We start from the raw sequence: 27,984 nt of genomic DNA, 5'->3' as shown, positions 1-27,984 counted from the left end.
ATCAGACACTTTAGAGGATGGGAGGAAAACAATCTATTCCAGAAAAAAAATGCACTTCTGCCCTCACCCAATGTTGGAAGCCACCTTAAGGCATTTTTAGGTTCCAGATTTGAAATCCTTACCTGTTAGGATGTCTCCTGAAAAAGAGAGAGGGTGAGAAGTAAAAGGCACCTGATACTGGAAACTTCAGCTTATTAGAAAAATGTTCTAGTCCCGCTCCCCCGCCTTTTTCAGTCTGACTTTGGCCTTTGGGGCAAAAAACCAAAAGCTGGCTCAGGGACAGGATGCCAGGCTGGGGATGGACAGAATTCCATGGAGCAGTTGGTAGAATTTGGCAGAATTTCCCTCCACACCCCGTGCTGCCCTAGGCTCTCAGGAGCCCCCTAGGGCCTCCACGACCCCCACGTCCCATCTCCACCAAGACATCCCTGGCTGTGATCCACCTTCCCACCCAGCCAGGCCCAGTAAGGAGGCCACACACAGGTCGTTTGGTCAGCACTGGTTATTGCACCATTGGCAAATAATGAAATGTGTGTACATTAGCGACAACCACAGGGTCAGGGAGGCAACCCACAAAAGTACCTGAACAGAGTCCATTACATTCTTCACAGGAAGGGAATCAACAACAAAAACACACAACACACAAACATACCACAGCATGGAAAGCAATAAATTATGGGCCTCATTTCTGCCTGGAGCCTAAGAAAAGGCAGTTAAAAAGCAAAGCCTCCCCAGGTCACCTTCCTGCATCTCCCTGGGGTGGGCTCCTCAGTCTGGCAGTGGCCAGCCCATGCTGGAGCCGGGCTTGCTCTCCCTGGGAAGAGGTGAGCTTAAATATTTGGCTTCTTACCAGAGAACTATATACAAGGAAAGCGGCCACGCTGGCCTCAGAGGGGCGGGCTGGTGGAAGGTCACCTTGAACCCAGGGGAGCACCAGCGTTCTCACAGGCAGCAGGTGAAGACCCTTGCCCAGTACACCAGAACCTTCTTCAGGGGGAAACAGAGGTGAGAGTCTTCAAGGGCCCTAGGTGGAGCTTCTGTGAGCAGGGTGAGCACAGGCTTGAGGCAAATAAGCCAAGCTTCCTCCCCACACCACAGACTGCACCTCCTACCCTAGGGCTGCATCAGCCTACGGAGTTCAAGGCCTGGAATTTCTCCCTTAGGTTTCTCACCCTACCCTGGTGGCTTGGGTCCACTTGGTCCTTGGGGGCCTCTTCCTTCGGCAGATACTCTGCAGACTCCTGGAGATCCTCGCCCGGCCCCTGCATGGCCACAGACAAACTTGGTCCCCGCCTGCTCCCCTCCCCCGGCCCCACTGCAGGGCCCGGCAGGGGCCCCTTCTCTATGACAATCACCCTCCGGTTGTCCTCCAGGGTGAGGTCAGCAGTGACATACAGGTCCTCCTCTCCGTTAGGCACGCCTTGGGGTAACTCCCCAGAAGGCTGAGGCTGGGGCGCCTCCAGACCTGCCTGGCCCCTCTTGGTGCTCAGGCTGCAGCAGCGGCCCACCCTGCCCGACGGAGGCGGCTCCACCACGTTCTCCGGCGCCGAGCGGCTCCGGTTGACAGGCGGGGCTCGGGGCCGGCTACCCTCAGCCTGGAGCGCCTCGTCGTGGGAGGTGTACTTTGAGCACAGCTCTCGGACATCAGGCCAGTTGAAGGTCTCGGTGTCCAAGGGACTAAGGGGGCTTCGGGTGGAGGGCCGGACTCCAGGCGAGGGGGTCCTTGGGCTTGCAGCAGAAGGACTGAAGGAGAAACGCCGGGGTGACATCTCACCAGCAGAGCAGGACTTGGGAAGGCTGTGCTCCTGGGCCACCAGCTGCTCATAGCTGAGGAGGGACAGCACTGGCTTTCTCCTACCTGTGAGGAGAGAGTGCCGCCTGAGTCCTGGGCAGGAGGGGAGAGAGGAGGGCTCTGAAGTGCCTTCAACCCACTGTCCAGGCAAGGCTGGCTGCGAGGGTGTGGGTGTTACAGAAGAGAAAATCTTCAAAATGAGAAATCTCATTTACTATGCATGGCCCTTTATAGGAAGAATGAAGGAAGAAACAGGAAGAATGGACAAAAGAGGTGAGGAATCAAAGGAAAAGATGACAGCTTCTGCTCTCTGAAAAGAGGGAGTCATGGCCTCATTTCCTCACAGGTCTCTGCTACATAGAAAGGGCTGGGGAGGGCAGTGGAAGGCGTTTACCAGGGTTGCAGGCTTGGCCTATTATGGGGGCTTGGCCCTTTGGGGAGGGGTCTAGCCTTCTCTTTGGTAGAGGCTCTTTAGGGGTCACTCTCCCCAGGAATCAGGGGGCTCTTTAAAGGGTCTTCCATCCCCCGACTTGTGGGCAGGGCCTCCTCCCGCTCCCATCATTGTACCTTTGTCCCCCGGTGCTCCAGCTTCCTCCTGCAGGTGCGGGGTGGAGGCACTCTTCCCATCCCTTTCAGGAGAAACCTTTTGCCACTGCAGCGGCGGCCTGGCTGGCGCTGACTTGCTCTTGATCCTGAGGCTGTACTGGCGGGCCAGCTGGTAAACCTTGTTCTTGACTCGCTCACTCACGTGGCCATCTATCATGTGGGAGAGCTGCACAATCCGGGGGTGCAGTGGAGTCACCAGCTCCCCCTGGGCGCTGCTGCTCAGCTCTTTTACCAGCTCCTTCAGCTCCCGGGCCAGGCAGGCCGGACTAGGCCTCTCGGTGGGGGAAGTACTCTCTGGAGAGGCCGTGGCTGACTCCTCGGTGATGGCCCCCAGCTCGTGCTCCTCCAGGATGAAGAGTGGCTCATGCATATCAAAACCATTGGACTGGCCTTGGCCTGGCCCCTTCCGAGGGCCCCCAGTGGAAGATTCCATCCCCTCCCAGATCTTCACAATTTCTGAAGATGGGCGGAACTCAGCATCAGTGATAGGAGCGGGGTCCTCAGGCCCTGCCTGATCTGGTCCTGGAAGATCAAACAGGGCCCAGGAAGCCGGCCGGGAGCCAACCTGCCTCTTGGGCCCCAGCGGAGCTTTTGGCTCTGGATCTGGCCTGGGAAGGTTGTTGAACCTGGACACGGAGTTTCTCACCAGCCCTTTGGGGATGTAGGAAAGGCTCTCCCGGCGCCGGACACTAAAGCCCGCATCGTGGTGCTCTGCATTTTCATAGTAGCTCTTGATTTTGTCCAGCAACAGCCGGTCTCGGGTGGACAGCATCGACTCCTTCTTCTTGCAAGAAGACCTGTCGGGCTCCACTGGGCAGCCTGGGCTTGGGGGTTCTGTTCCATTGACAGAAGAGCCATTCTCTGTGGCCTCCGCCATAGTCATGTCCACTTCTGGGGGGAGCTGAGAGCTGAGGGACTCTGTGGTGCCCCCACGCGGGGCAAGGCCCTTCTCGCTGCCTTCCAGGCTGAGCACACTGCTGCTCCGGCTGGTCAGCCTTGGGGTCCCAAAGCCACTGGACTTGCCATCCTCTAGCGCCAGGCTGCTCCGCCGAGAAAGGGTGCTGACGAACCGCTCAGCAATGACACTGGCCTGGTCCAGCACAGAGGGTGGCAGCAGGCTCTCGGGCTCCTGAGTGGCCCCGATTTCCTCCTCCTCCTCCTCACTGCTCAGAGGCTTAAGATCCTCAGTGCTCTCAGCCACCATGAAGTCCGCCATGTCACCCGGGTGGTCCAGCCCCAAAAGCCCCTGGTGAACATCAAGCTGTGCTTCTAGGGCTCCAGGAGACTCTGTGTCTGAGGGCATCTCTTCAGTGCTGGCACCTTCCATGGTGGGAAACACTTCTCGCTCTGTCCAGGGCTCCGGATCAGGGTCAGCCTGGGTAGCAAGACAGCTTGTGTGAGCCAAACCCTCCCTCATGCGACCCGAGGCATGAGGGACACCAGGGAAGGGCTGCAGTTCAGGGCCCCCGGCAGTCAGCACAAGCTGACTTAAGAGAGGGGCTGCAGGTGCTTAAGGAGAGGAATGCAACAGGGTCCCTTCAGTCAACCTGAAGCTGGGTGCCCACGTCCTCAGACCCAGGGAGAATCCTTGGAACATAAATGGGGTGGAGAGAGGGCACTGCTCAGGGCTCAAGGGGCAACCTGTATAGGAACTACAGGAACAGGCAGGAACACGCAACACAGGGCCAGAGGCATGACACAGGACTCCCTGCCGATGGCAGGCAGTTCCCTAAAGCCCTGGAGGCGTCTCCCATGAGGCTGTTCTGTGTTCAAGCCCAGGTCTGAGCCACAGGAGAGGCCATTCCAACTTCCCATGTGGGTCAGGTCCAGGGGCCCCAGGACCATGTTCTAGAATCCTCTAGAAGCCTGGGAGTCGGCCCGGGCAGTCCGCCTCCATGACCATGCGGGCAAATGCCCAAGCAGATGCACAAGGAAAGAAGTGAATTTGAGAATTCCCTCTTGACCACCTTAAAATCATCTGAACCATGAAAAGGGCTGGCATGGGCAGCTTTCCAGAGTTTTTTTGGGAGATGATCAAATACTCCTAAGCAATCAGACCTGATTCTATTTGTTTTAGTCCAGACTATGCACAGGAGGACCCATAATCTAGACCTGCACTGGCCAACACCAGCCACACCAGCCACCACTGGCTTGCGAGCACCCAAAATGTGCCCAGGGCAAACTGAGAACTGCTGTAAGGGCAAATACACAGCAGATTAGAAAGACTCTTTCCAAGTATCTGATTAATAGTTTGTAACATTGATTACATATTGAAATGATACATTTGGATATATTGGGTTAAATCATTTTTAACATGGCTATAAGCAAATTTGAAATTACACATGTGCCTTGCCTTCTATTCTCACTGGACACCTATGCAATGCCATCCAAGTTTCTCAGTCTTGTCCTGGCCGGGGCCTACCCTGAGGTCTAGGCCTCATTACCTTCTCCTTGTAACTCCAGGAAAGCAAAGGACTCCATTCACCTGACCCACAGGATGGCAGGTAGAGGTGCGTGGGCTTCTGACTCATGGACCCAAGTCTGATCTCAGCTCTGCCCCTCAGAAGATGCCCAGAGTCTGGCACTACCACCTGACCTCGCTGAGCCTCCTTCTCCCTTCTATAACTAGGGAACAGGAGAAAGAAGAAAAAATTCGACACAGCGATGGCGTCTGCTAGGCATCAATGCCCTCCCCTCTGTCCAGGTGGGCACAGGCACAATTTAAATGTCTGGCCTGCTGACAAGGCAGCCTGGCCAAAATATGAGTCACTTCCACTGCACCCCTGTTTCTAAGTCAGGGAAGATGCTGTCTATTCACCAAGCCATGCACGCCCTCGGGCCAGACAGACTTCCTGAAGGGCTGAGAGCCCTGGGCAATAGGGAATCCCTGCTCCCATGGGCCCAATGGGAGATACCATACTTGAAAGCCCCACCTGCAGGCCTGGAGAACTGGGTTCCAGGTACCCCTATAGCATCCGCCTTCTGACTACAGGCTACTCACCTCTGGCAGGGAAGAGACAGACTCTACGCTCATGCGCTTCTCAGCACTGGTGGTCGGAGACCGGCCGCTGGGCCTTCTGCAGCTCTTGGGGCCTTCAGACTCCCTGCGCCCCTTCCCCTGCAGCAAGCAGAGGGCCTAAGTCAGATCCCAGGCCAACTGGGAACTGGTGCCTTCTGGGTCCCCACACAGGTAGCACCTACTGAGCCCTGAGGGGGCTGGGGTGCACTGAGAGCCAACCTTGGCCCGGAGCCATTCCACAGTCCACATGGACTGCAGGGGGCCCAGAAACCCCTGTCACGCATGCAGCCTTGGACAAGCCAACCCACCAGACCCTCCTCCTGCCCCCCTCCCACCGTCTCCTACCCCTTACCGGCTCCTCCCCTGCCCCACGGCCCCCACCCCTCTAGTCATGCTATTTGGGTAGTACATTGGTTAGCGCCCAGTACTGGAACCGCACATGCCAGGGACTCACTAGGGCGTGAAAGCGAGCGAGGGGTTAAGAAGTGCTGATGGCAGGAGTAAAAGACAAGGACAGGGGCGGGGAGGGGGGCAGGAAGGGGCCTCTTGGATGGGCATGCACGTGCCAGGGAACATGCAAGGAGGAGGGGAGATCAAAGAGACACCTCACCATAGCGCCCCGGGAGAAAAGTAAAGCGTTGGCCCGATAGTGCCAGCAGTGGAGGGCGGCCAGCAGGGAGCTGGCAAAGTCGGCTACCTGCTCCGCCACTGCCAGGCTCTCCTCCTCCTCCTCCTCCTCCTCCTCCTCCTCTGAGCCTGGGGGCTCCGGCCCAGGCCCCTTCTTGCTGCCTTCATGCCCTGCCAGGGCCTCCAGAGAGACCTGAAAGGCCTGCTCTTCCTCCTCCTCCTCCTCCACCACCTCCTCCTCCTCCTCCTCCTCCTCCTGCTCCTCCTGGGCAGCCCCCTCAGCTTCCGACTGCAGGCCCGGAGTATGGGGGTGCTGCCCAAAGTCCAGGAGAGTGCCGGCACTGCCCGCATGCTGTCCAAGAGCACAAGACCACTGTGACGGGCCTCTGGGCAACCTCCCCTCCTCCTGGTAGTGGTCAGTGGGGTGGGGAGGTTTCACAGAGAAAGTCACACATAGTCACCCGTCCCTGGTGTCCACGGGGTCCAGTGAGGGTAAGGGGGTGGGGAGTGCAGGGAAGGACAGGGCAGGTCTCAGGTGGGAAGCTAGGACCAGCACCTGGCTAGGAACTCAAGACCGAGAGAGGCCTGCCTGCCCCAGAGAGGGAAAAATGAGAGATTCTAGACTGGGCAGGCCACTCACTACCAGGGTGCCATCCAGGAAAAGGGTAAGGAGGGGCCCCCGGGACAAGGGCCATGGCTGATTCATCTCTGTGACCCTCATGACACAGGGCCTGGCACACAGCAGGTGACTGACAGGTATTTGCTGAATGACTAAAGATAATGAGCGCTCAGGGGGCTGGCCGGGAGGTCCCACCCACCTCTGCACGGTCAGTCTCCTCCGCCCACTGGCCTTACCTTCATTCCTGCTGCTCTGGTTGCTGCAGCCACCGAAGGGTCCCAGCATGGACAATGGGGTGGAGAGGGGTGGGGGAGGAGAAGAGGGGAGATTCATAAGCCAGAGAAAGAGCCCAGAGGCCCTTGGGGAAGGTCTCACCAGGGGCCCTAAATCCCAGGACCTTCACCCCAGTCTCCTGGGGTGGGGCGATACAGAATGGCATAGGCCTGATTGCTCCTGCTGTTACTGAATACCAGGTACAAGGTGTGTGCAGGGTGGGGGGGCCTCAAACCCTCTACCCAGACCGCATGGGGTGAAGTGCATTCAAGGGAGGAACAGAGGCAGAGCCCCCCTTAAAACTGTCCTCTACACCCCACCCACGTGTTACCCTCTTCACTTCCCGCCCACCCCTCCTACACTCACCTTTCTCACTGAGTTGCCTCAGCAAGTGTCTGGTGGGCTCTGAGGAACAAAGAAATTAGAGAGTGAGAGCAGGTCTGAAAACAGCCGTGCAGGCCCCATGCTCACAGAACCACCGACCCATCACCAGCTCAAAGTCCACTCTGGTTTGGAGCCGCACAGCTGGAGGGCCTGAGTGAGGCCACTCCCACCCTGCCCCAGGGGCCTCAAGAACCAGCAGCCCCCAGGAGCAGCTCTGCCCACACCCCTGCGTCAGCCCACCCCTGCCTTCTTCAGTTCTGGAGCCACAGCCCACTCTGTACCCATCCCACCGACCAGACCAGCCATGGCTCCAGAGGGCCCTGGCTGCACCTCAAGCAGGCTACCCCCTCCCTGAAAGGAGCACTTCAGCACATTAGCTGCGCCCAACACCAAGCCCCTCACAGCGTCCAGGCTGGAAAGCAGAGGTCGCACCCGACTTTCTACGGCCCTTAAGGCCTGGCACCATGAAGCCTCGCTGCCCGCTGGGGAGTGTTGCCCGGCTGTGCAGGGACTGGCCAGGCTCTGGGGACGGGATAAAAAACACATCCGTTAGGCCGACGGTGTCACCATCTTGTACCCTAGCCCTTTCAGAGACAGACCTGAGACAAACAGGCAGGTGAGAGGACACTGCCTCAAGGGACGTGTCTTGTCCCTAAGGGGGAGCCCACTATAAACGTGGCGTCAGAAGGAAACTCCTGTTCCTGGGCAGGACAGCATGTTACAGAACTTTGTTCCCCGAGCAGTGCACAATCCAGTGTGCTCGTACTCTCTGTGCACACTTAAGTGAACATCCAGTTTTTTAAATGAGAAACATAAAATGCTCTATTCTTTCATTTCATTTCAAGACGTGTAATCCAGAATATTAAACAAGCGACAAGTGATGACAACAGTGCCTTACTTATCCACACAGTGTCCTTATCTGCCCATCTCAGCTTTCTGGAAGGAGGCGGCAGAGAAGGCCCAGAGGCCATCAGAGAAGAGGACCTGCACTGGCCCATCCTCCCTCCAGTGACTTCCTGGCCTGCTATGACACATGCTTCTCAGAAGTTTAACCAACTGACTTCTAGCAAACAGAAGACGGCAAGGAGGGCTGCTACAGGCAAGTGTGCTGGGGCAGATGAGAGTAACACTTTGCCATGTCAAGATGGACACACACCTCAAATGCTAGCTGTCTCTATGGCAACCACCATCCTACCTGCCCTTGGAGGCCCTGGAGCCTCGTGCAAGGAGGCTGTCCCCGCATACAGTGACGCCACTGCACCCAGGCAGGGAAAAGAAAAGGTGCACTGTCGTCAACATCCTCTACCTTAAAAAGGCTCAAGAATTTAAGCATTTTTAGAAAGATATCTGTTTCATAATGGTTACAGCTAAAACACAAAAACAAGGGCCTCCCCGGTGGCGCAGCGGTTGAGCGTGCGGCGCCGGTTCGATCCCCGGCTGCTCCCCGGCCACCGGAAGAGGGTCCCACATGGCGCGCAGACCTCTCCTGCCGCCCGCTGCTCCCCTCAGCAGTGTACTTCGGTCCTTCTGCCTGCTCTGCTCCCCGCTCTGGCTCTGGTGAATTCTCTCACCCTCCCGCGCTTCTGACTGTACCCAGTGCTTGTATGTATGTATGTATGTATGTATGTATGTATGTATAAATAAATAAATAAATAAATAAATAAATAAATAAATAAAGCATGCCTCTATTTAAAAAAAAAAAAAACTTAAAAAAAAAAAAACACAAAAACAAGTAAAACCCAACTGTTAATGTTTGCAGGCTAAGGTCTAGCGGTATGGAATGTGTAGCTCTAAAACAGCTCCCTTCCCACGTGCCTGGACAGCTACCGTTTAGATGATGCTGTGACAGGCACTGTCACCACTGCTACCACCGGCACCGCGGCCGGCACTTACTAGACACATCCGTGTGCCAGCAGCTTCTGACTCAAAGCTATGCGAGTTGATGGGGAGGGCTGGCGGCACCACAAGAAGAGAAAGGAGAAGCAAGGAAAAGAAAAAAAACCACAGACTTATAAAAGAACACCCCCTACTTAATAGGCTTTTAACACTGGCCCCATAAAATTTCTGCAACCACGGCAAGTCCGCGTAGGACTCGAGATCTATCAGGAGCCTTACCAAACAAAACAAAACCATAAGAACGATCTTCTAGAAGATCGAAGCCAATTAATTAGTCCACACAGTTGTTGGGGCCCCTTCGGTCACAGCCCATCATAGCCCAGTGCACCTCAGAGATCCCAGCCAGGACAGTGCTCCCTGTCTCTCCCAGGGCCTCTAAGGTAGCTCTGACCCCAGCTCCCACCTGGTGCCTGAGTTTGACAGATAGCCTGCTGGAGTCCAATCTGCCCCTGGGCCCCAGACTGATGGGCAGAGTGAAAACAGACACAGAAACACACACGCAATACCACGGGAGCTAAGAAGAGACTCAAGGTTTTCTCTTTTTAAGTAGACGATTCATTCCACTAAGGCCATGGCAGCAAGGCCAGTCATGGAAGAAAACAACCCAGGAGTGGAAAATGGAACTTTTCCCTGAGACCCAAAGTAAATATTTCCTGTCTGGATTTGGTGCCACTTGAAGTCTAACTTGTTTTCCTCACATCCTCCTTCTGCTCCACTGAACCTGGCTGGGGACCATCCATGATGTCCAAGCATTTTTCCTGGCTGATTCCAGACTGTGTCCAGGAAGGAGTTAAGAAGGGGTACCAAGGCCTGAGTGGACGGCATTCCTCGGGTCTTGGGAAAGGTGGGCTGCCCGCCCAACCACGGTGGGCATGGAAGGGCCTGGTGGGGGCAGCACCAGCACAGAGAGACGATGCTCCACATACCCACTGACCCCTCCAGTGCACCCCGCATCCTGCCTTGGCCAGGATTTCCCAAAAGGCAAGAACTGGCCCCTGGTACTGCTGCAGCAGTTCCCACCTATAGAGTAAAGGCCCCTTGAAGAGGCCCCTCTATACCACACACAGCCCTTCGCTTACCAGACTGCCGGCGCCCCTGGCGCGCGTGGGTGGACACCTCATCCTGTGAGGACCAGGCTTTCTTCAGCCGCTCTGGACTATAACGGTACCGATTGGGATCTGCACCAGGAGGAAGACAATCAGGCTTTTGGAATAACATCAGCCTTGGCCAAGACTCTGTGCCAGTACCCAACCACACCTCTGCCCCCCACCCAGCTCCAGGGGAGCACCCTCCTCCTCTTCCATCTTGCAATGTGCAGGCACAGAGTCCCACCCTGGAATAAAAGCATCAGGCAAAGCTTCCCGCAGATGCAGCCTGGCCTACAAAAGCACGCAATGAGGATAAATCAGCAGAAAGGATACACTTACAGTAAGAATCCATTTCCAAGATGGCTTCCTTGGCCTGGAAGAGAAGGAAACGCAGCTGGTTAGTACTTGGCTGTGAGTCCTTTGCTTCCCTCGGCCCAAGGACACACTCTTGCCACACAGGGATACCCCACAGTGCTGCACTGAGGCCCGTGGCTGTCCAATGGAAACATCATCCAGAAGTTGAGGCCCCAGAAGGGCTCTGAGAGGTACCCAAGCCAGGCGTGGGGGCAGTGGGAGCTCACCTTCTGGGGGATGGTGGTATGGTGGTTCTCCAGGATGAGCCTCTTGATGTGATGAGTCCAGTTCCGTTTCTCCTCCACTGTTCTGGCCTAAGTGGGCCAAGGGAGAGGGAGGTTATTGTCACAGGCCTGAAGCCACAAAGTGGGGGCAGAGGTAGAAAAAAGGGCTGTGCTGGGGTTTCCTTGACTCCTCAGGAGAAGCTCAAGAGGTGCCCACAAGGATCCCACCTTCCAGAGGGAGACAGTGAGGCTTGGCGCAGCTAAGAGAGCTGGGGAGGCAAGTTCTGGCCCCAGCCAGTTCCTTGGCCCGGCCCACCTGTACCTGGATATTGTACTGCTGCTTGCTGTGCTTGTAGTGGGTGACGGTGAAGCACAGGGAGTCTCTGGTGCTCTCAATCAGCATCAGGGAGGAGCACTGGACACAGGGAGAGGGCAGTCAAGCACAAGATGGGGGGCAGACTACCTAGGGCACAGGGTCCCCAGTCCCTGAAGCTTTCGAGGGAGGCAGGGAGAATAATCTCAGGATGGAGCTGTATCCACAGCAGCCAGGGCCTGATGAAGAGGACAGGGAGAGGAGCCCAGGCCCCTGGGAAATGGGAGAAGGAAGGGAGAAAGCAGGAGGGCTGGAGGGCTGGAGGGCTAGAGGGCTGGTGGGGAGGCAGCAGAGGAGACAGCGGCAGCCTCGTTACCGGGATGTGACCCTTGTAGACAAAGTGATCGCCCCGCTTCTTGGTGATGAGCAGCGCTTTGTCAAAGAGAAAGAAGGTCCTCTCATTGCGCACGCGATGCACGCGGAACGTGCCCTCCAGGACGAGCTCCCCATAGATGGTCAGGTCTGGCCCCTTCCAGTTGATAAGCAGGGACTGAATCTCCTGCAGCAGAGAAGCCCCAACCCCAAGGGTGAGGTTGTCCATGACCCTACTGGGACCCAAGAAGCTCCACAGACCCAGCTACCACTTAGGTCCCCACACACACATGCTGCCACAGGGTCCCTCCCAGAGAATCTCTCCCCACAAGACACGACCCCACAGCTCACCCCAGCAAAGAGCCACGTCCCCCACCTCCCATGCCCTGCTCAGCCTGACCCCGTATGTCCCTCCAGCCACCAGCCCAGGGCACCTGGAGCCGAACTGCATGCTCGTGCCTCCTCTTCATGTCATTGATGTACCAGGCCACACAGGTCATGGTGTCGATGGCATCTTCTACCACCTCGAAGCCCTCCTCTTCTTCATCAAAATGTTTGGCGATTTCCTATGCAGGAGACAGGAACTTAGCAGCCCTGGCCTGACCCCCACACCCCCACCGACTTGGCATGACCTTGGGTTACCTGGAGCAGCAGGTGGTACTTGAGGATGCGCTGCACAGGCTTTAGCAGGTAGGACCCCAAGGGCAGTGAGTGCTGCAGCAGCTCCTGGCGGTCCCGGAAGAACTTGGCCTGCTGCTTGTCCCGCATGCACTCCGTCAGGGCAGCCACTGAGCTGGGAGGGGACAAGGGCCTGTCAGCACCTGGGGAGACCTGGCTGGGAAAGTGGGATCTCCGAACTCAGCCAGTGGCTCTGCCTCCCCTCCATCCAGTTACTCACTTAGGGTAGTTATTGCAATACTGGGTGTAGATATCAAACTCTTGGCTCTAAGGAGAGACCAAAAAGTGCTGTCAGGAGACCCCCATGTGACTGTGATCCTGGGGTACCAACCTCAGGCTCCCCACCCCAGAACACACTCTGCCCACACCCACCTTCCCACGTGCCTGCAGATCCATCTCCTACCCGTCTGTGCAGGACATGCCCCCTGCCTGCAGCCCCTCACTCCATCCCAGACCCCATTCCCTTTCAAGGCAAGGTCCCCAGACCCAGAAGTCCTCTTAAGCTGGGGGTTCCTGTCTCTCTGAGTCTCCAACGAGGGAAGTCAAGGAGCAAGAACTCAGCCCTTCTTACCCTTTCGACAAAGCAGTGGGCCACAGCCACAGGGTCGCTGTTGCAGCTGTCCAGATCTCTGAGTAACTGGCTGGGTAGGGGAGAGTGGCGGTCAGACCCCGGACTGCCTGAAGCTTCCACAGCCACCAACACGCCCCCGTCCCCACTTCCTGGTGCCCAGACACACAGCAGCCCTGGTGTCATGCTAGGGTCGGCTTCCACCCTCAGCGTGAGCCCTGCACACGGCAGCAACCACAGAAAGACAGGGAGCAGAGGAGGCCCACGTGCTGGGCAAGCAAGAGAAGGAGGGGGGACACCAGTACCCACCTCGGGAGGGGACACGGCTCCTCTGTGGGCAGGAGTCAAACACACAAAAGCAGAGATTAAGGGGAGAAGAAGAGAGTGAGGACTCAAAAGGAAACAAGGCCCCCAATTCAGAAGAATGTGGGGGAGAGAGGAGTCCCAGCACCCCTCATCCTTAGCTGGGGCACTATAGGAAACCCTAGAAACAGTGCCCCCCTGCTCCTTCTCTTTTCCCAGACCTCCACCCCATCCTGCCTAAGCCTACCTGCCCCCCCAAAACATCTTCATTGAGCACAGCCGGGACAGGAAGTCCCTCTGCCCATTTTAAGGGGCTGGGATAAGCTCTGTCCTATCCTGTCGGCACTACCCCCTCAAATTCTGCTCCTCCAGGTCAGCACCACTCCCTGGGGAGTCTGCGGTCCAGGGTCAGTGCACTCTGGCCCTCGAGGAGCAATTCTGCTCTGAGCCTCGCCAGGTGTTGCTCAGCCTCCTCCACCACCTCTTGCCTGGCCTATGCATTCCCCTACTAGGTCGGATCCCCTCTGAGGAGCCCTGACGTCCCCTGGGGTCAATGGAAAGGCGGAGAAGAAATTAAGAGATGTGCAAGTGGAGAAGTCAAGAGGGACAAAGGGGCAACCCAGAGGGAAGAACATCACGTGCAAGGGTCCAGTGGTCCTCTGAGGGGGCACTGGCCCAGAGTGGCCCCAACACGCACACGGCCTCGCATTATTGCCCACGAGTGGCAGAAGGACATCAGCCCCGGGACACATGGCCCCAGCTGGTGCCCCACCCCCACCCCCCATCCGGCAGGCAGCTAACTGACCCACTGCACAGGGGTGGAAATCCTTCCCACCCTCAGAGAGCAGGCCCTGGACCCACACGTCATAGTCCGCGAGACCAGGGACATCCACAGCACCTGCCTGGCTCCACGATGGGCCTCACAGGCAGCAATGCAGCACGTCGGGCCCACGCACATACCTGTTCAGTGCATAGATGCTTTCTATGTTCCCAAAGAGGGCGCTAACTTGTTCTGGCTTCAGCAGTCCAGGCGTGTCAATGATCTTCAAGAGGTAGTCCTGCGCGGAGACAGGCTCTCAGCCCAGACCCCACCTCCCGCCCTGCATGACATGACGCCGTGGCCCCCCACCTCCTCGAGCCACATCTTTTTTCCTGCACTGCTTTTTACAGCAAAGAGATGATACCACCTACTGCACTGGGTTGGGTAGAGCCCCCCCATGAATGTCCGCTGGGAACCACAGCGCATGACCTTTTTTAGAAAGCGGATCTTCACAGATGTAATCACTTAGAGCTCTTGAGACCACATCGAAGTGGATTAGGGTCGGTCCCAAGTCCAATGACTGGTGTCCTTCTGAGAGTACACAGAGACACAGCAGGCACTGTGAAGAGGGAGGCAGATCGGGGCGATGCGCCCACAGCCAAGGCTGGCCAGCAAGCACCAGAAGCAAGGAGAGGCATGAACGCACCCTCCCACTGAGAGCTTCCAGAAGCAACCGATCCGGCTGACATCTCGATTAGACTTTGGCCTTCTAACCGAGAGACTCTGCCTCCATCTTCACATTGCCTTCCCTGTGCCCAAGCTATTGATCTGACCCAGAGACACAGGAAGTGTGGTTCCTCCACAGCCTCAGGGAAGGCAGGAGACGAAGGTCTCCCCACGATTGCAAGGGCAGTCGACCATCTGACACAAAGGTGTCAGGGGAACTGTCCTTCCAGGGCTGAAGCAGGTTTATGCGAGAGAGCTGGGCGACTGGAGGCCAGAGGTCAGCCCCGGGAAGAGATGGGCAGGTCCCTGACCACCTGAGCTTGGAGGCCCCAGCAGGGCGGGCCTCACCTCCACGATGCTGTGCAGGTCCTGCACGTACATGCGCTCCGTCTCCACGATTTCCCGCACCACTCGGCCCAGGTAGCTCAGCTTGTGCGTGGGTCCTGCTGCCCCCCGGCCATTGAAGGGGGAGAGGGGACCCCTCATGTTCAGCCAGCTGCTGGAGTTGTTGTTGCTGTTGGGGGGGTGCCGGTTGCGGGGAGAGCCTCCCCCGTTCTCCGCCAAAGGCTCAGAGCAGCTGGGTTCCTCCATGGCACTGTGGCTGTCTCGGGAGGAGCCAGATGAAGAAGTGGAGGAGGTCAGGCTCACCGGCCGCTCCTGGCTGCCGTTTTGGCAGGGGGAGGCAGAGACGGGCATCCTGGCATCGCTGCCTGGCAGGGGCACCGCAGGGAGATTCTGTGACAGAATGGACAAAGGGTCAAACCTCTGAATCCTCTCAGAAAGCAGAAGGGCAGCTGGCAGGCACTAGGGGAGGCGGCAAGCAGTAGTTACTGTTTTGCAAGAAAATATTGATGGATGGTGGTGCTGGTTGTACAGCGTGAACGGTACCAAAGACACTGAGCCACACCCCTAAACACGGTTCACATGTAAATTTTCATTATGTATATTTTCCCACAATGAAGAATGACTCTGAATTCCAAGGTGATCCCTTCCCTCCAAGTCCATGAGCATCAACAAGATTGCTCAAGGAACCTTCCTTCCCTGCTCTGTCGTTCCCAGACCACATCAAGGACAATGAAGGGCTCAGAAACTGGAGCCCCCAGAAGAGCAGAGGGAACATCTCTGCCAGCACGTGGTCAGGGGCACCTTCTGTTGGAAACTCAAGCGCAGCCCCACTGCGGGGGGAAGCAGTCAGGGGCTCAGGGCCGTAGTTCCCACCATCCTTGCCAAGGCTGTGTGGTCTGCTAGAGGCACACTTCTGAGCACGGTGCCTGGCACAGGGCAAGTCGGGCTCCATCAACTAGTAATACAGTGAAGAGAATGGGAGTTGTCAAAAGCGCTTTCCAAACGCCTGCATGTCGGAGCCTGCACTAGGGTCACCAAACAAGGACAGGTGAGCTCTGGCCCTTAGAGGCTAAGACAGCACACACGCCAGCGGGTAATACTCCCCCTTGGGATTGCAAAATCTCTGGGGCACCCCTGGCTTCACCATGAACCTGAAATGAGAGGGAAGGCAGAAGAGATGGTGCAAAGGGAGAGCCCACGCTACTCCCCGCCTCTGCCCCTGCCCCCACCCCCGGTCACAAGCACCTGACTGTGGTTCCCCGGACACAGGAAATTCCCCAGAGCTGAGCCATGGTGAGTGTGCCCAGGCACCCCTCAGCACAGCTAGATTAGTAACAAGCAGGAAACTGCTCCCAGGTGAGGCAAACACAGTCTGAGGTGGACTTTATTCCCAGAGCAGATGGTTCAGCTCACAGGCTGCAACAGCAAGTCATGGGAGGGGCTGTGGCCTTTGGGAAGAACAGGGATGTTCACCCCACCCCAGACAGCCAGGACTCACCGACACCACTTTCCAGGAGCTATTTGGTTGCTACTTTCACAGGAAACAAGTTCCTATGCACCCTTCTCTCCTCCCCTGACCAAAGCCTTCTATTCCAAGTTCTGGGGCTTAGAAGCTACTAGACCACAGGCCAGAGCGACCAGAAGGAAGTAGAAGATGCCATCACCAGTACCCTTGAATTTGCGTCTGGGCTTTCCGTGCCTCTGCCCCTCTGTCTCAGCACCCTGAGCTCTGGCTTTTGCAAACACTGTCTCAGGACACAATTTCCTCCCCTTCCTCTCAGTGCCATACCATCCCAATTTGTGTCTCTTATACCCAATCCTCAGGTCTCAGATTAGAAGTCACCCCCACTCTAGAAACTCCCCAGGAACCAAACATGGGGGACCTTAGACATAATCTTACAGCACTCTAGGGTACCCCCACTGTAGCAGCCACTATGTGAGACTGTAACTAATCTGAGACCCCCCTACCCTAGATTCCAAGTAACATAAAGGCAGGGACCCTAATGGATCACGAAGGGGAACCCATAGGTGCTTCTGAGCTCAAAGTCAGCCTCCACGCCAGCACGGCAGGCCCCTGTCAAGCCAGCACTTTTGCCACTGCACCTGTCAGCTGGGGGCAAGGAGGCTGGCCCTCCCAGGTCCTCTACATGAGCCTCTTATTTTGCAAATGAGGACACAGAGGCAGCACTGGAGCCAGTTCAGCCTTCACCTGCCCTCCATCACCCCCCTCCCACTAGGTACAAGACCAGGAGGGTTAACAGGAGCATCTTTGTAAAAGGAGTATCTTAGAGAGCCCCTTGAGAAATACAGCACTGCCACTTTTTCCTCCCTCCTCAAAAGAGCCTTTAAAATTAGTCAGCTGGGCCTTTCTGCAGAGCCAGTCAGCAGGGTAACACCATGTCATCCAAGCACAAAGAAAAAGACCCAAACTCAGCGCAGGCCCTTACTCCTCAGCTCTGTGGGATGCTGGTGCCTTTCACATCACATTGCAAAGTCAGGAGCACCCCATCTGACTGGAACAACAGGGCAGGGACTTATGGCCTCAGACCTTTCCCAGATCAGACCTGGGGTCAGCTGACTCCTACGGAGAGGCTAAATGGAAAAGGCCCAAGTCCCAAATGGATTAAACAGACCAGGTCACAGCCTCAAAGGATTAGTTACCACCCACTCACACACACACACTATTGGGGAGATTTCTTTCTAAAAGCTACATTCCGAGGGTCACTCTTTGTGGACCTCATTGACATTGAATGGGGTCCAAGCATGCCCAGGAGCTAAAGCAATTTTTCTACTTGGAAAATTTTTCTCCTGTTTAACAGTTTGTCTGCCTACAAGCCAAGCTCACATTTTTATTTTTTAAATTTTTATTTATTTATTTATTTTTTTGACCATGATAATTCCTTTAGTGTTCAGAGGTGGATATCAGTTTTCTTTTCTTTTTTTTTTTAACAGTGAGAAATTAACAAAAGATTTACTTACAAGGGTAATGAGAAGAAAGAAGATTTATTGGCTGATACTTCCTACCAGCAGTGCCATCTGAGCTCACAGTGCAAGTCAGAGCTAGAAAAGGGAGAGTAAGGGCACTCACACGTTCAGTTACAAGTCAAGCATGGCTGCTGAACTCCACCAGTTCCCAGCAGGTCTCTGTTCAGGAAGAAAGGTTCATGGCATGCCAGGAATTGTAATACTCAGCTCCAAGCTCACATTTTTAGAGTATGTCCTGTGCCTAAATCCCCCTGGGACTAAAACAAAGCATAAACCACAGCTAAAATGTTCTAAGAACTAGGGCTATAATAAGCCATTTATTCTTATAACACCCCCATGGGGGGGGGGGGTTCTGTTATCATCCTATTTTACAGAGCAGAAACTGAGGCCACAGAAGTAGCACATACTAGAGCCCAGATTTGAACTCAGGCACACAGCTCCTGCCCTCCCTAATGGATTTCACACCAGCTGAGGCCACAGTCTGAGGATTAGTCACAGCACTGGAAGTCCTGGCTTTGCCTTAGCATAAGCTGTGTGTTAGACATTAAAACTGCAAAGATCAGGTCTTTTAACATGGCACTTCACTTACTCTCCACTCCAATGTTGGGGGGCGGGAGGGAGGGAACACTGAGAATTAAAATTAAAATCCCTTATGGCTATTTCTAGGCATTCTACTGTGTGACCTCTGGCTATTCATTCTCTTATTGGAACAACATGGTAAAACACAGATGCCAGGTCAGAGGGTCACAGGTCACAAAAGAGTAAACAAGGCAGAGTACTAATGGGCACTATTAGTGGACATCATTGGACAGTGAGAGCAGAGACACCATAGTCAATTTGAGGTTCTCAAAGATTGCTCCCTACCATTACTGCGTGTGGAGTTTAGACTCCCACAGAGACAGCTAAGGGCCTGCCCTCATGCCCCTGTGCAGAAGCAACTTTCTCCACACCGAGCTTCACCCCAAAGCCAAGATTAGAACCCATGTTTTCACCCCCACCTTGGAAAACACTGTCTGCTAGGAAAACAGGATCCCAGAAAAGGGGTGACAGGCAGACAGCAGTGAAATCCACAGTCCAAATGGATTTCATCCTACCATGCCCAGTTCCCCTGTTCCCCTAAGCAATGCACAACTGTCGACCTCTTCTAGTTTCAGCATGAATCGCACCAGTCAATCATCAATCAGTGAACTGGCCTTTTAGGAAACTGTCTCTCACATTCTACCCCATGAAGGCCTCATTGACAATGTTCCTTACATCCTTTCCTTTTGAAGGGCCCAAGAAGTTCAGACATATAACTTTAAGGGTCTAGGGGGCAGACGAAGAAAAAGAGAGATAAGTTTCTCTAAACTTTCTAAATTTCAACCTTAGAATTTAAATTTTAAAAATTAAATTGCTAATTTTATCTAATATCTAGATATTTTATCTAATATCTAGATTTTAACTTTCTCTAAATTTAAATATAAAATTTAAACCCTTTCGGGCCTCCCTGGTGGCGCAAGGGGTTAAGCACAGCACTATGAAGCAATTCACAGCCTCTGCAGCACAAGTTCAATCCCAGGCCCCCAGGCCGGCCAGAGAGCAACCCACATAGTGAAGCAGACCTCTCCTGCCTCGCCTGCTGCTCCCCTCAATAGTGTATTTCAGTCAGTCTGCCTGTTCTGTTCCCCACTCTGTCTCTGGTGAATCCTCTCACCACCCACCCCACCCCCACATCTCTGGCCTGTACCCCAGCTCTTGTATGCATAAATAAATCTTTAGAAATAAAATAAATAAACCCTTCCTCCACCCATACCTGCCTAGGTTATAGGCCCCACCTCTCAATTACCTACCCTGAATACCCCCAGGCCCCGAGGCAGGCAGGCTGCAGCAAGCCCTTGGATTCCCGGCACAGCTGACTGGACCAAGTCCCACATCCGTCTCCTCCCTACTGTGCTTCAGCACCATGTCCCCAAGCTGACCTGCACCCCCACCTCCAACGGAAAAAATCACACTTCTCAAAACCTGAGCAGCCCAGTGTTGTCTTCTTGGCTCTCATCTTGCCACTGAGGCAGCAGTGAGCATCCTCCACTTCACAGAGGACGGTCCCACAAGGACACTCACCCAAAACCTTCTCAAGAACCTGGGAATTCCCAGGGCTCAGCCATATTCCCTTCTGGCACTCCCTTCCCAGCCAGTGGGCTAAGGAGAAGACTGGAGAGGAGCGGAGTGGGGAGACATGTGGTGGTGAGGCCTCTTTGCAGGCCAGCATGCCCAAGAGTCCCCAGAGAACATTTTGGTTGAGAGGCAGGGTTCAGGTGCAGAGGAGGCTGATGTCATCCTTTCACCTACTGCTCTCCGGCCCACACCCAGGAAGCAGAAGCCTGACACATCACACTGCTTCGCAGGCAGGCAGGAAAGGAGCAGGGGGGTTCCCCAAGGCAACTGTTCCAACGTCCACAGCCCAGTGAGGGAAAGTGGAGGAATGTGCTTGGTACCTGCACACAAGCCAAATCCTTCCCTTTCATCTCACAACTACAAACACTTCCTAGACATTCCAATGGCTCCAAACCAGAGCAGCCAGCAGATTTGCCCTTTCCCTGACATTCCCCCCATATCCTCTTTCAGGGCCTCCGCAGAGTACCAGAAAGAAGCCACAGAGGCCAACCAGACAAACAGGGAGGGAGCAATGCGAAGCTCCAGAGATCTCAGCTCAGATCCTGAGCTCACGCAGCTGTGCTCAGGGCACTTCTCAGCACCACCCCAGCCACACCACACTGCTCCCCACAGCTCCGCCCAGGCCCTTCCCTAAGTGAGCGCTGGGGGCCAGGGAGGCCAAGCCAGAAGGAGGACACCTCTCACCAGCACCTCAGGCTTTCCCAGGAAGAGGAGGACTCCTGAGAGGGTCTGGCTCTTTGCCCCTTCCTCTGACAAGCGGTTTCCTTACCATGTCCCTACAGACTCTAGTACCTTAAGAAAGGAGAGGGGAAGCTGCCTGGGAATGACTGTTCAACGTGAGGAGCGTGACTGTCACAGAGGCTGTGTAAACACCGTGGCCAAGGTTTCGGGCCGCCCAAACCCAGGCCTGTGGCTCAAATCATTTTCCCTTGGGAATTCATTTTCCCACTGCCCAAGAGCAGCAGGGGCTGCTGAGTGTGGCTGGGTCCTCCAAGCAGAACACAGCTGCAGGAAAGGACAAGGGTTGTGGCTGGCAACAGAGTCCTCCCACCTGGAATCTGGGAGGAAGTCTGGGTCTGCAGAATGAAGTCCAGAAAACTCCCTCAGCCTGGCCTTGGAAAAGATGGAAAGCCCCTGGCACCTTATTTCAGCAGGAACAAAACTCACCCAGACCCCACTGATCTCCCCATCACCCTTCCCTGCCACACTCTGTTCATGCTGTTTCTTAAATCTGGAATATATCCCAGATCCCTTCTCTACACAAATTTAGCCAAATTACCTCCTTCAGAAAGGCTTCCTCAGCCATTCCCAACTCCTACCACACACACACTATTGTAGACTGAAAACTTCTCCCCCCAAAAATATCTACATCCTAATCTCTGGATATAAGGAACCTGTGAGAGTTGCCTTATATGGCAAGAGAGACTTTGCGGGTATGATTAAGTTAAGGATCTTGAGAAGGAGTGATTATCCTGGATTATCTGGGTAGGCCTGATGTCATTGCAAAGGTCCTTACCAGAGGGATGTAGCAAGAAGCCAGTGTGACAATACAAGCAGAGGGGCGGTGAGAAAGAGCCCGCAAGATGCGAGGTGCTGGCTGTGCCGGAGGAGAAAAGGGACCCGGCCAGAGGATACAGGCTGCCCCAGGAAGAAGGAAAGAACAGGGAGCCTCCAGAAGGAACACAGCCCTGTAGACTCCTATTGACTTCTGGCCTCCGGAGGTATAAACTAATAAATGTGTTTTGTTTTGTTTTAAGCCACTTAGTTTGCCGAGGTGTTACAGCAGTAGTGGGACACTAATATAACACACACACACACACACACACACACACTCCCTTGAGCCCGAATGTCCCCAAATATCCCTGAAAGTTCCTATGCACAAGCTTTTCTGAGGACTAGATAGTACAACCTTTCTTTCTCATTTCCTTCCATCACCCCCAGAGGGCAATGCACACAGTAGGTACTTAATAAACACCTGCTGGAAGGACTGCAGGATGGTGCCTGGAGCAGCTCTCACCACTACTGTAGTCAGCAGAAAGATAAACAGTGTTTGAAGCCACTCCTGAGCCAGCTCCTCTAGACCTGTGAGTTTCCATATTAGTCACAGCCAACAAGCCTCCAATCAGCCAAGAGGCACTCAGGAGCAGAGACTGCACAATCACCCCAAATTAAATTAGGGGGCTGAGTTTGGTCCCAGACAGGTGAGCTGGAGCACAGCGGCTCTGCTGTGTCACACATTAAGTGGGAAGAGAGGAGAGTGACCCTGGAACCACTATGGAGCTTAGAGGAGGGGCTGCAATACAGTCCCCCCAAAAATATCCCAGGAAAAGCAGTCCACCAGGAAGTTTCACAGGAACACATACTATAGGCAAATGAGAGCAAATTACTGCTGATGAGAAACTACTATTGCTCACCGCCAGGGTAGGTCAACTTGGCTCCCAGCAGGCAGAAGACACAATGTCCCCAAAAGATGAAGCAGCCAAAGATGGTGCTAGAAATCAACCCTGGAATCATAGGAAGATCCAATGTGCCCAGAGGTCCCACTTCTCTGATGTCTGTATCAAAAAAGGCTCGCAAGACACTGCTCCTTATTAGCAAAATTCAAGAACCCAGCCCTGCCAATTAGCCCACTTGTTACTCCTCGCCCCACTGCAGGGGCTGCTTGTTTTGAGGTCTCTAGGCCGGGGAAGGAAAGAGGAACTGTACCTTCAAGAGTTGCAGCACTTACTATTGCATCAAGTTCAAAGGCGTTGGGGGTTATTAGCGGGAACCTGAATTCTTAGCAGAGGAGAGAATATGCAGGCATGTGTGTGCATGGGGGTCCACTGAGCATGGTGGTAAAGGACATTAAATGCCTTCAGAGGCTTTGGAGTTTGGTTTGAATCCCAGTTCCTTCACTTTACTGGCTGTGTGTGGCCTTGGGCAAGTCATTTGACCTCACTGAGCTTTAAGTTCCTCATCGGCAAATCAAGTACAACGATAGTACCAAGCTCACTGGTCTCCAAGACTGCGGCGGTACAAATGGAGCCACCTGTACATCATCTGACACAGTGAGACCGCCGGAGTGGGTAACAGTGATGATGTAGGCTGGGTTATTTTTTACTCCACAAGCACCAGAACAAGTTATTTTTCTGATTTATGCTTAAAATATTGACCCCCCCCCATCTCCAATTAATGATATGGTTCCATATTAAACATGATGGTCAACCCTCTGCCTTCCCACCAACCCTGTTTATCCATCCTCGATGAGCCCAACATCGATTGGGATCACAATCTTATAAGGGCAAGTGCAAAGCAATTCAGCTGGAAAGAAAAAACAATCTAATATTCATGCCCAACAGAAGGTCAAAGCAGAAAATGAAGTATAAATGAGTCAGAGTCTTTGCTGTAGCAGGCAGGGCGCATTCCACAGGGCTCCACAGGGAGAGAGACAGCATGTACTGCTAGGAGCTGCAGATGAACAGAGTTAAGGGGGACAGAAGGTCTGAGCAGGAACAGAATTTAAGGTACCTGGAGGTAGTAAAAACACAAATAAATGACCAATGAAAACTACCCTTGATACTGTTCCTTGGGTTTTAAGGAAAAAACAGTACCCAACTTCAGGGTGAATGCCTTGAGAGAGCCCAGAAAAAAATCAAAGGCACTGGGAAAAGCCCTGGTGTGCACACAGTTCTAAGTCACAGGGAATGTCGAAGAGGGGACAGCAGCAGATAGCGTATGAACAGCCCAAGGGCCCCCCGTCGGCACGAGCTCTGCTCACCAGCTGGATGGAAAGGGGCAAGGCAGTGAGCAACTCTCCCCACCACGTCTGCACTGGTCTTTAGCGTTGAGCCTCTTACCTAAGCTGTGAGCTTCCAACTTCACTAGACAAGTATTTTCAAGCACCCACTTTGCACAAGACTGTGTGGCAGGCTTGTGGGAGATAGATACATGGATGAATCACACAGCCTGCTCCCCAAGGCTGATATTTTACCAGGAGGAACAAGACAAGCACATCCACAACAAAAGGGAGGCGCACAGTGGTGTCGGGAGCAGTCCTGGAATTCAATGTTGCCGCCAGTTTGGGAATTCATTCAACACTTCTGAGCATGGAGCTAGGCCCTGGAGATACGGAAATGAATAAGACACTGTCCTTGTCTTTGAGGAACTGAATTCTAGAAGGAAAAATCATCATACAAACAGAGAATCCACAAAGCATGCCAGCAAATAAACTGTAACAGACAAGGGAGCAGTCAGTGCGACCTGGGGGTCCACGGGAGCTTACGGGAGAGGTGACATTTTAGTTGAGTCTTACATGATGAAAAGTTGTTCCAGGTGAAAAAGAGACCTGAAGGCATTAGATACAAACGCACAGCTTGGGAAAACTGAGTCCCAAAAGGACCCGGGCCACTCAAGGACCTGGGGAATCTGGCAGCAGAGGCCAGACTGGAAAGCAGACTGAGGACTGCCGGGGGATTTGCCAGCTATTTTGTGGACAAGTGCACACCAAGGTCAGCCCTGGGATAACGACTGAGACAGATGGAGATGGGGCTCCATGAGAATATGCTCCGAAAAGGTACAAACTGCTTGATGGGGATATGGCAGAGGGTGTTCCCATGGCCAAAGAATGTTCAAGAAGAATCCAGAGGCCAAGGTGCTGACTGTACACAGACAGCTCCAGGAAGGAGGGAGAGGGGACACTCAGAGAGCATGTGCTGGAAAGAATGAGGCCCACTCCAGCCACATGAAGGGAGAAGAGACAAGGCCTCAAACAAAGGTAGGAAGCTACAACATATCAGTTAATGCTTGTAAAAAGAGAATACCCACATTAGAAAACTAAATACCAGGTCCCAACCAGAAGAGACTCTCCTATTGGGATGCCAGGCCAGTACCTTTTAACCGGGCTGGTGGAGGGGTCAGTGTACATTTACTATCCAAAGGTTTTTTTTTTTTTCCCTTCCCCAAATTCTTATTTTCCCTCCCCAAACAAATTAGAAATAGGGGGCAAAGCTGCCAGCTGCCAGCAGAACAGCTCCACAAAACACAATTCCAAGCTTGAGGGTCTGGACCCGCTAAAGTGTATAAATATGAGGAGCCCCTTTTGTGAACCACTGCAATCTGCCAAGTCCCCCCAGCCTTCCTTACCCCTTGGTGAGTAGAGCAAGAGAAGAGCTCCAACAACCTGCCCCGGCTTTGACCTTGAGCCTGGTGCCTGACCCAGAGAAGTTAGGAAAATGAATTTTCCAAGGTAGGCCTGAAAGAGTCCCACTGTAAGTGTCAATTCCCAAAGGCAGCCAGCGTGCAGACAGCAGAGCCTCATACTTTCCCCTCATGGATCCCAATCCCAGGAGGGCCCCCTCTACGCTCAGCTCCTGACCCCACCCCCAGGTTCCTCACCTATCCTTCTAAGGGGCCTCAAACAGGGAGGCCCAAGAAACTCATCCAACCAGTTCCCAGGGGGAGGAGAGGCACTCTCTCCCTGGCTGAGATGTTACATAGATCAGAACGCTGCAGGAGGGGCAGCTGTCATTAAACCTCAAATTCTGGGTCAAGGGGATACACATGGCAGGTAGTGGCATGGCCTGGGCAGCCGGGTCCCACTATGGGGAAACCAAGACCTTGATTCAGTCTGGAAAGACATAGCCAGGATCAGGGAAGGAACTGCCCACTGACCTTCCAGTTCCTGGGGCCCAGGACTCTGGAAGTGGTGGCCACTGGTGTGGCCAATACACTCTTATGGTGCGTCCAGCAGGGACAAAAGAGGGAGAGACAGAACTTTCCTTTCACCTGCTCCACCTGCCAGCACTTAATTTTATCCAAAATAACCACTCTCTGTAGATTCTGGGTAAAGGAAACTTCAGGAAGAACAGATTAACTCTGCTTTGCCCATGTGTGTGGGTGCACTGCATCCCTCTAAGGACACCTCCACCACCCTTCTTTAACCACCCAACTCTGAATGTTCAGACATCAGAAGACCCTCTGAAACCTCCTAGCAAAACTATTTGCGGTCACCTCCGAAAGGAACACAGGATTGTCTTGCTCTTACTCAGCCACGATGGATGAATGCACTTGAATCAGCCAGGGCAGGCTGAAAAAGGACCGGTTCTCCTACACCTGCACCTGTGGGGTCCCCGGTTTCTGAACCCCTAAGGGAGAAAGCTACCCTTTTGTCCCAAAGCCTGTGACTGGCCCAGCTGCACAGGACAGTTTGGTAAGGCTTGAAGGCCAGAAGTTGAGGTAGTCCTGGTCACCCTTAACTCATGTTCCCTGGCCCAGGCCCAGCCAGGTACTTACCTCTTTCCTCAAAAGGGCACCCATCTGAGCGCCCAGGGTCCTGCGGGGTTGGGACACTGCATTTTACCCAGCACCGGCAGCCGAGCAGTTAACAGGCTTGGGCTGGCAGCGAGCTGCCACCAACAGCCTGGGGAATTAAAGCACCCGCCGCCTCCTGCAAAACCTCTTCAATAAACGTCCTATTCAGACTAGTTCCGCGTGTGGGTCATACTTTCTGCATTTCTGTCATTCTTGATTCCTGGGGGGGCCCCTAACACAGGAAATGTAGCTTCCCACCACAAATCAGCTGGTCCCTGCTGGGTGAGGACCCCAAGGTCCCACAGGTGAGGGCTACACCGCTGAGGACATGCCAATATCTCTGGCAATTAAACACAGAGGATACCAACTGCAGGAAGGCAAATACTGAAGATGCAGGAACAAAGCCAAATCATTCACTGGCACAACAATACTCCGTTTATGCAGCCCCTCCCCCAACCTAGGCCCTTAATAGCCTGAGGTGTTAACCCTTTGGTTTTCCTAACAGAGGAGGAAGCAGAGGGGAGGAGCAGGGATTACTACAGCCATTTTCAGATCAGGAAATCGAGGCACAAGGGGCTCCCAAGATATCAGACTAGAATAGTCTCAACGAGCATTTTATTAAGGCATACAAGACATTGTACTAAATACATTCTCCACAGTGTGAGACAAAGCACTCTAGGAAGGGCCACACAGCCAGCCAGGTAAGCAGTAAAGCCAGGGTTTGGGGAATCCATGCTTTCTCTGCTCTTCAGCATTTCCCAACACCAACCTATAGGGTCAGAGAGATGGAGCCAGAGATGGAATGGAACTGCACCATTGCTCAGCTCTGCCATGGGAATGCCCTCAGGCACTTACTGTCTTTTTATAGGTAACCCTGCTCTGCTCACAACAAGCTCACATAGTGAAAGAGGCCAAAATGGAGTCACCTGGGGATTCACAACTAGCCCATAGATGGCTCCAGAAAAGGCTATGTGACAGCAAAAGATGACCTGAGGACCAGCACATACTGCCCTTCTCCTTTGGTACCCAACAGCAGGGAGTACTGATCCGCCTAGCAGCTCAGTGAGTGCCAAGTATCCTAAACTATCTTCTTAACTCAATTACAGTCTCCTGAAGATAAGGACTAGATCTTCCTGGGGGTTTTGTGTCCTTTTTTCTTCCCACTCAGATCCTACTACTGGTTTTAGAAGCTGGGGAAACACATCCAGAGGATTGCTGAAGCACACAGATGGATGGTATTTTCTGGGAATTTACAAGAGAAAAGACATTCCAAGTGGAGGCTGAGAAAAAGATGTGGGAATGGAGAGCCAACCTGTTGGTTTCATCTTTGCTGCCCGGTCAGACCCAGGCCAACTGAAAGATGCAGAATCAGGGATGAGATGACCTCCTGTCTGAAAACAGGTCACTCAAATTCACTCATACTTATTGGTAGTATTGTTATAGAGCAACCCCGATATTAAATGGGTTTCTGGCTGTGGGTCCTCACCCGCGCGCTTTAAAGGGACTTATGAATACTCTACTACAGACACACACAAAAGGGTTAATAAAAGGTTTATTTACAAGAGGAAAGGAAATAAGGAAAATGTACAACTCAGGGAGAAAATAGG

General features: G+C 53.9%; 1 protein-coding gene across 4 annotated transcripts; it reads right to left on the bottom strand.

The window, feature by feature from the left end:
* Positions 1-1,124: 1,124 nt before the first annotated feature.
* Positions 1,125-26,383, bottom strand: PLEKHG3 (pleckstrin homology and RhoGEF domain containing G3; the record flags this gene model as incomplete). Of its 4 annotated transcripts, XM_084241316.1 has the most annotated exons (18): positions 1,125-1,858; positions 2,360-3,773; positions 5,400-5,516; positions 6,115-6,396; positions 7,277-7,341; positions 7,753-7,842; positions 10,296-10,394; positions 10,644-10,677; positions 10,886-10,972; positions 11,205-11,297; positions 11,572-11,754; positions 12,002-12,133; positions 12,210-12,360; positions 12,466-12,512; positions 12,817-12,886; positions 14,077-14,174; positions 14,951-15,337; positions 26,360-26,383. In XM_084241316.1, the coding sequence occupies 18 exons, from the start codon at positions 26,381-26,383 to the stop codon at positions 1,125-1,127; spliced, it is 4,107 nt and encodes a 1,368-aa protein (XP_084097442.1). The 4 variants fall into 4 exon arrangements, with proteins under 4 accessions (XP_084097442.1, XP_084097445.1, XP_084097444.1 ...); XM_084241319.1 differs by lacking the exons at positions 7,753-7,842; positions 26,360-26,383 and adding an exon at positions 6,900-6,922 and having other exon boundaries at positions 6,028-6,396; positions 7,303-7,341; positions 14,951-15,331; XM_084241318.1 differs by lacking the exons at positions 7,753-7,842; positions 26,360-26,383 and having other exon boundaries at positions 6,028-6,396.
* Between the last annotated feature and the right edge of the window lie 1,601 nt (positions 26,384-27,984).

Source organism: Talpa europaea (genome assembly GCF_964194135.1).
Source record: "Talpa europaea genome assembly, chromosome: 8".
Classification (NCBI taxonomy): domain Eukaryota; kingdom Metazoa; phylum Chordata; class Mammalia; order Eulipotyphla; family Talpidae; genus Talpa; species Talpa europaea.
Note: the sequence above shows the minus strand (reverse complement) of the source record. Positions and strands in the feature narration are given on the sequence as shown.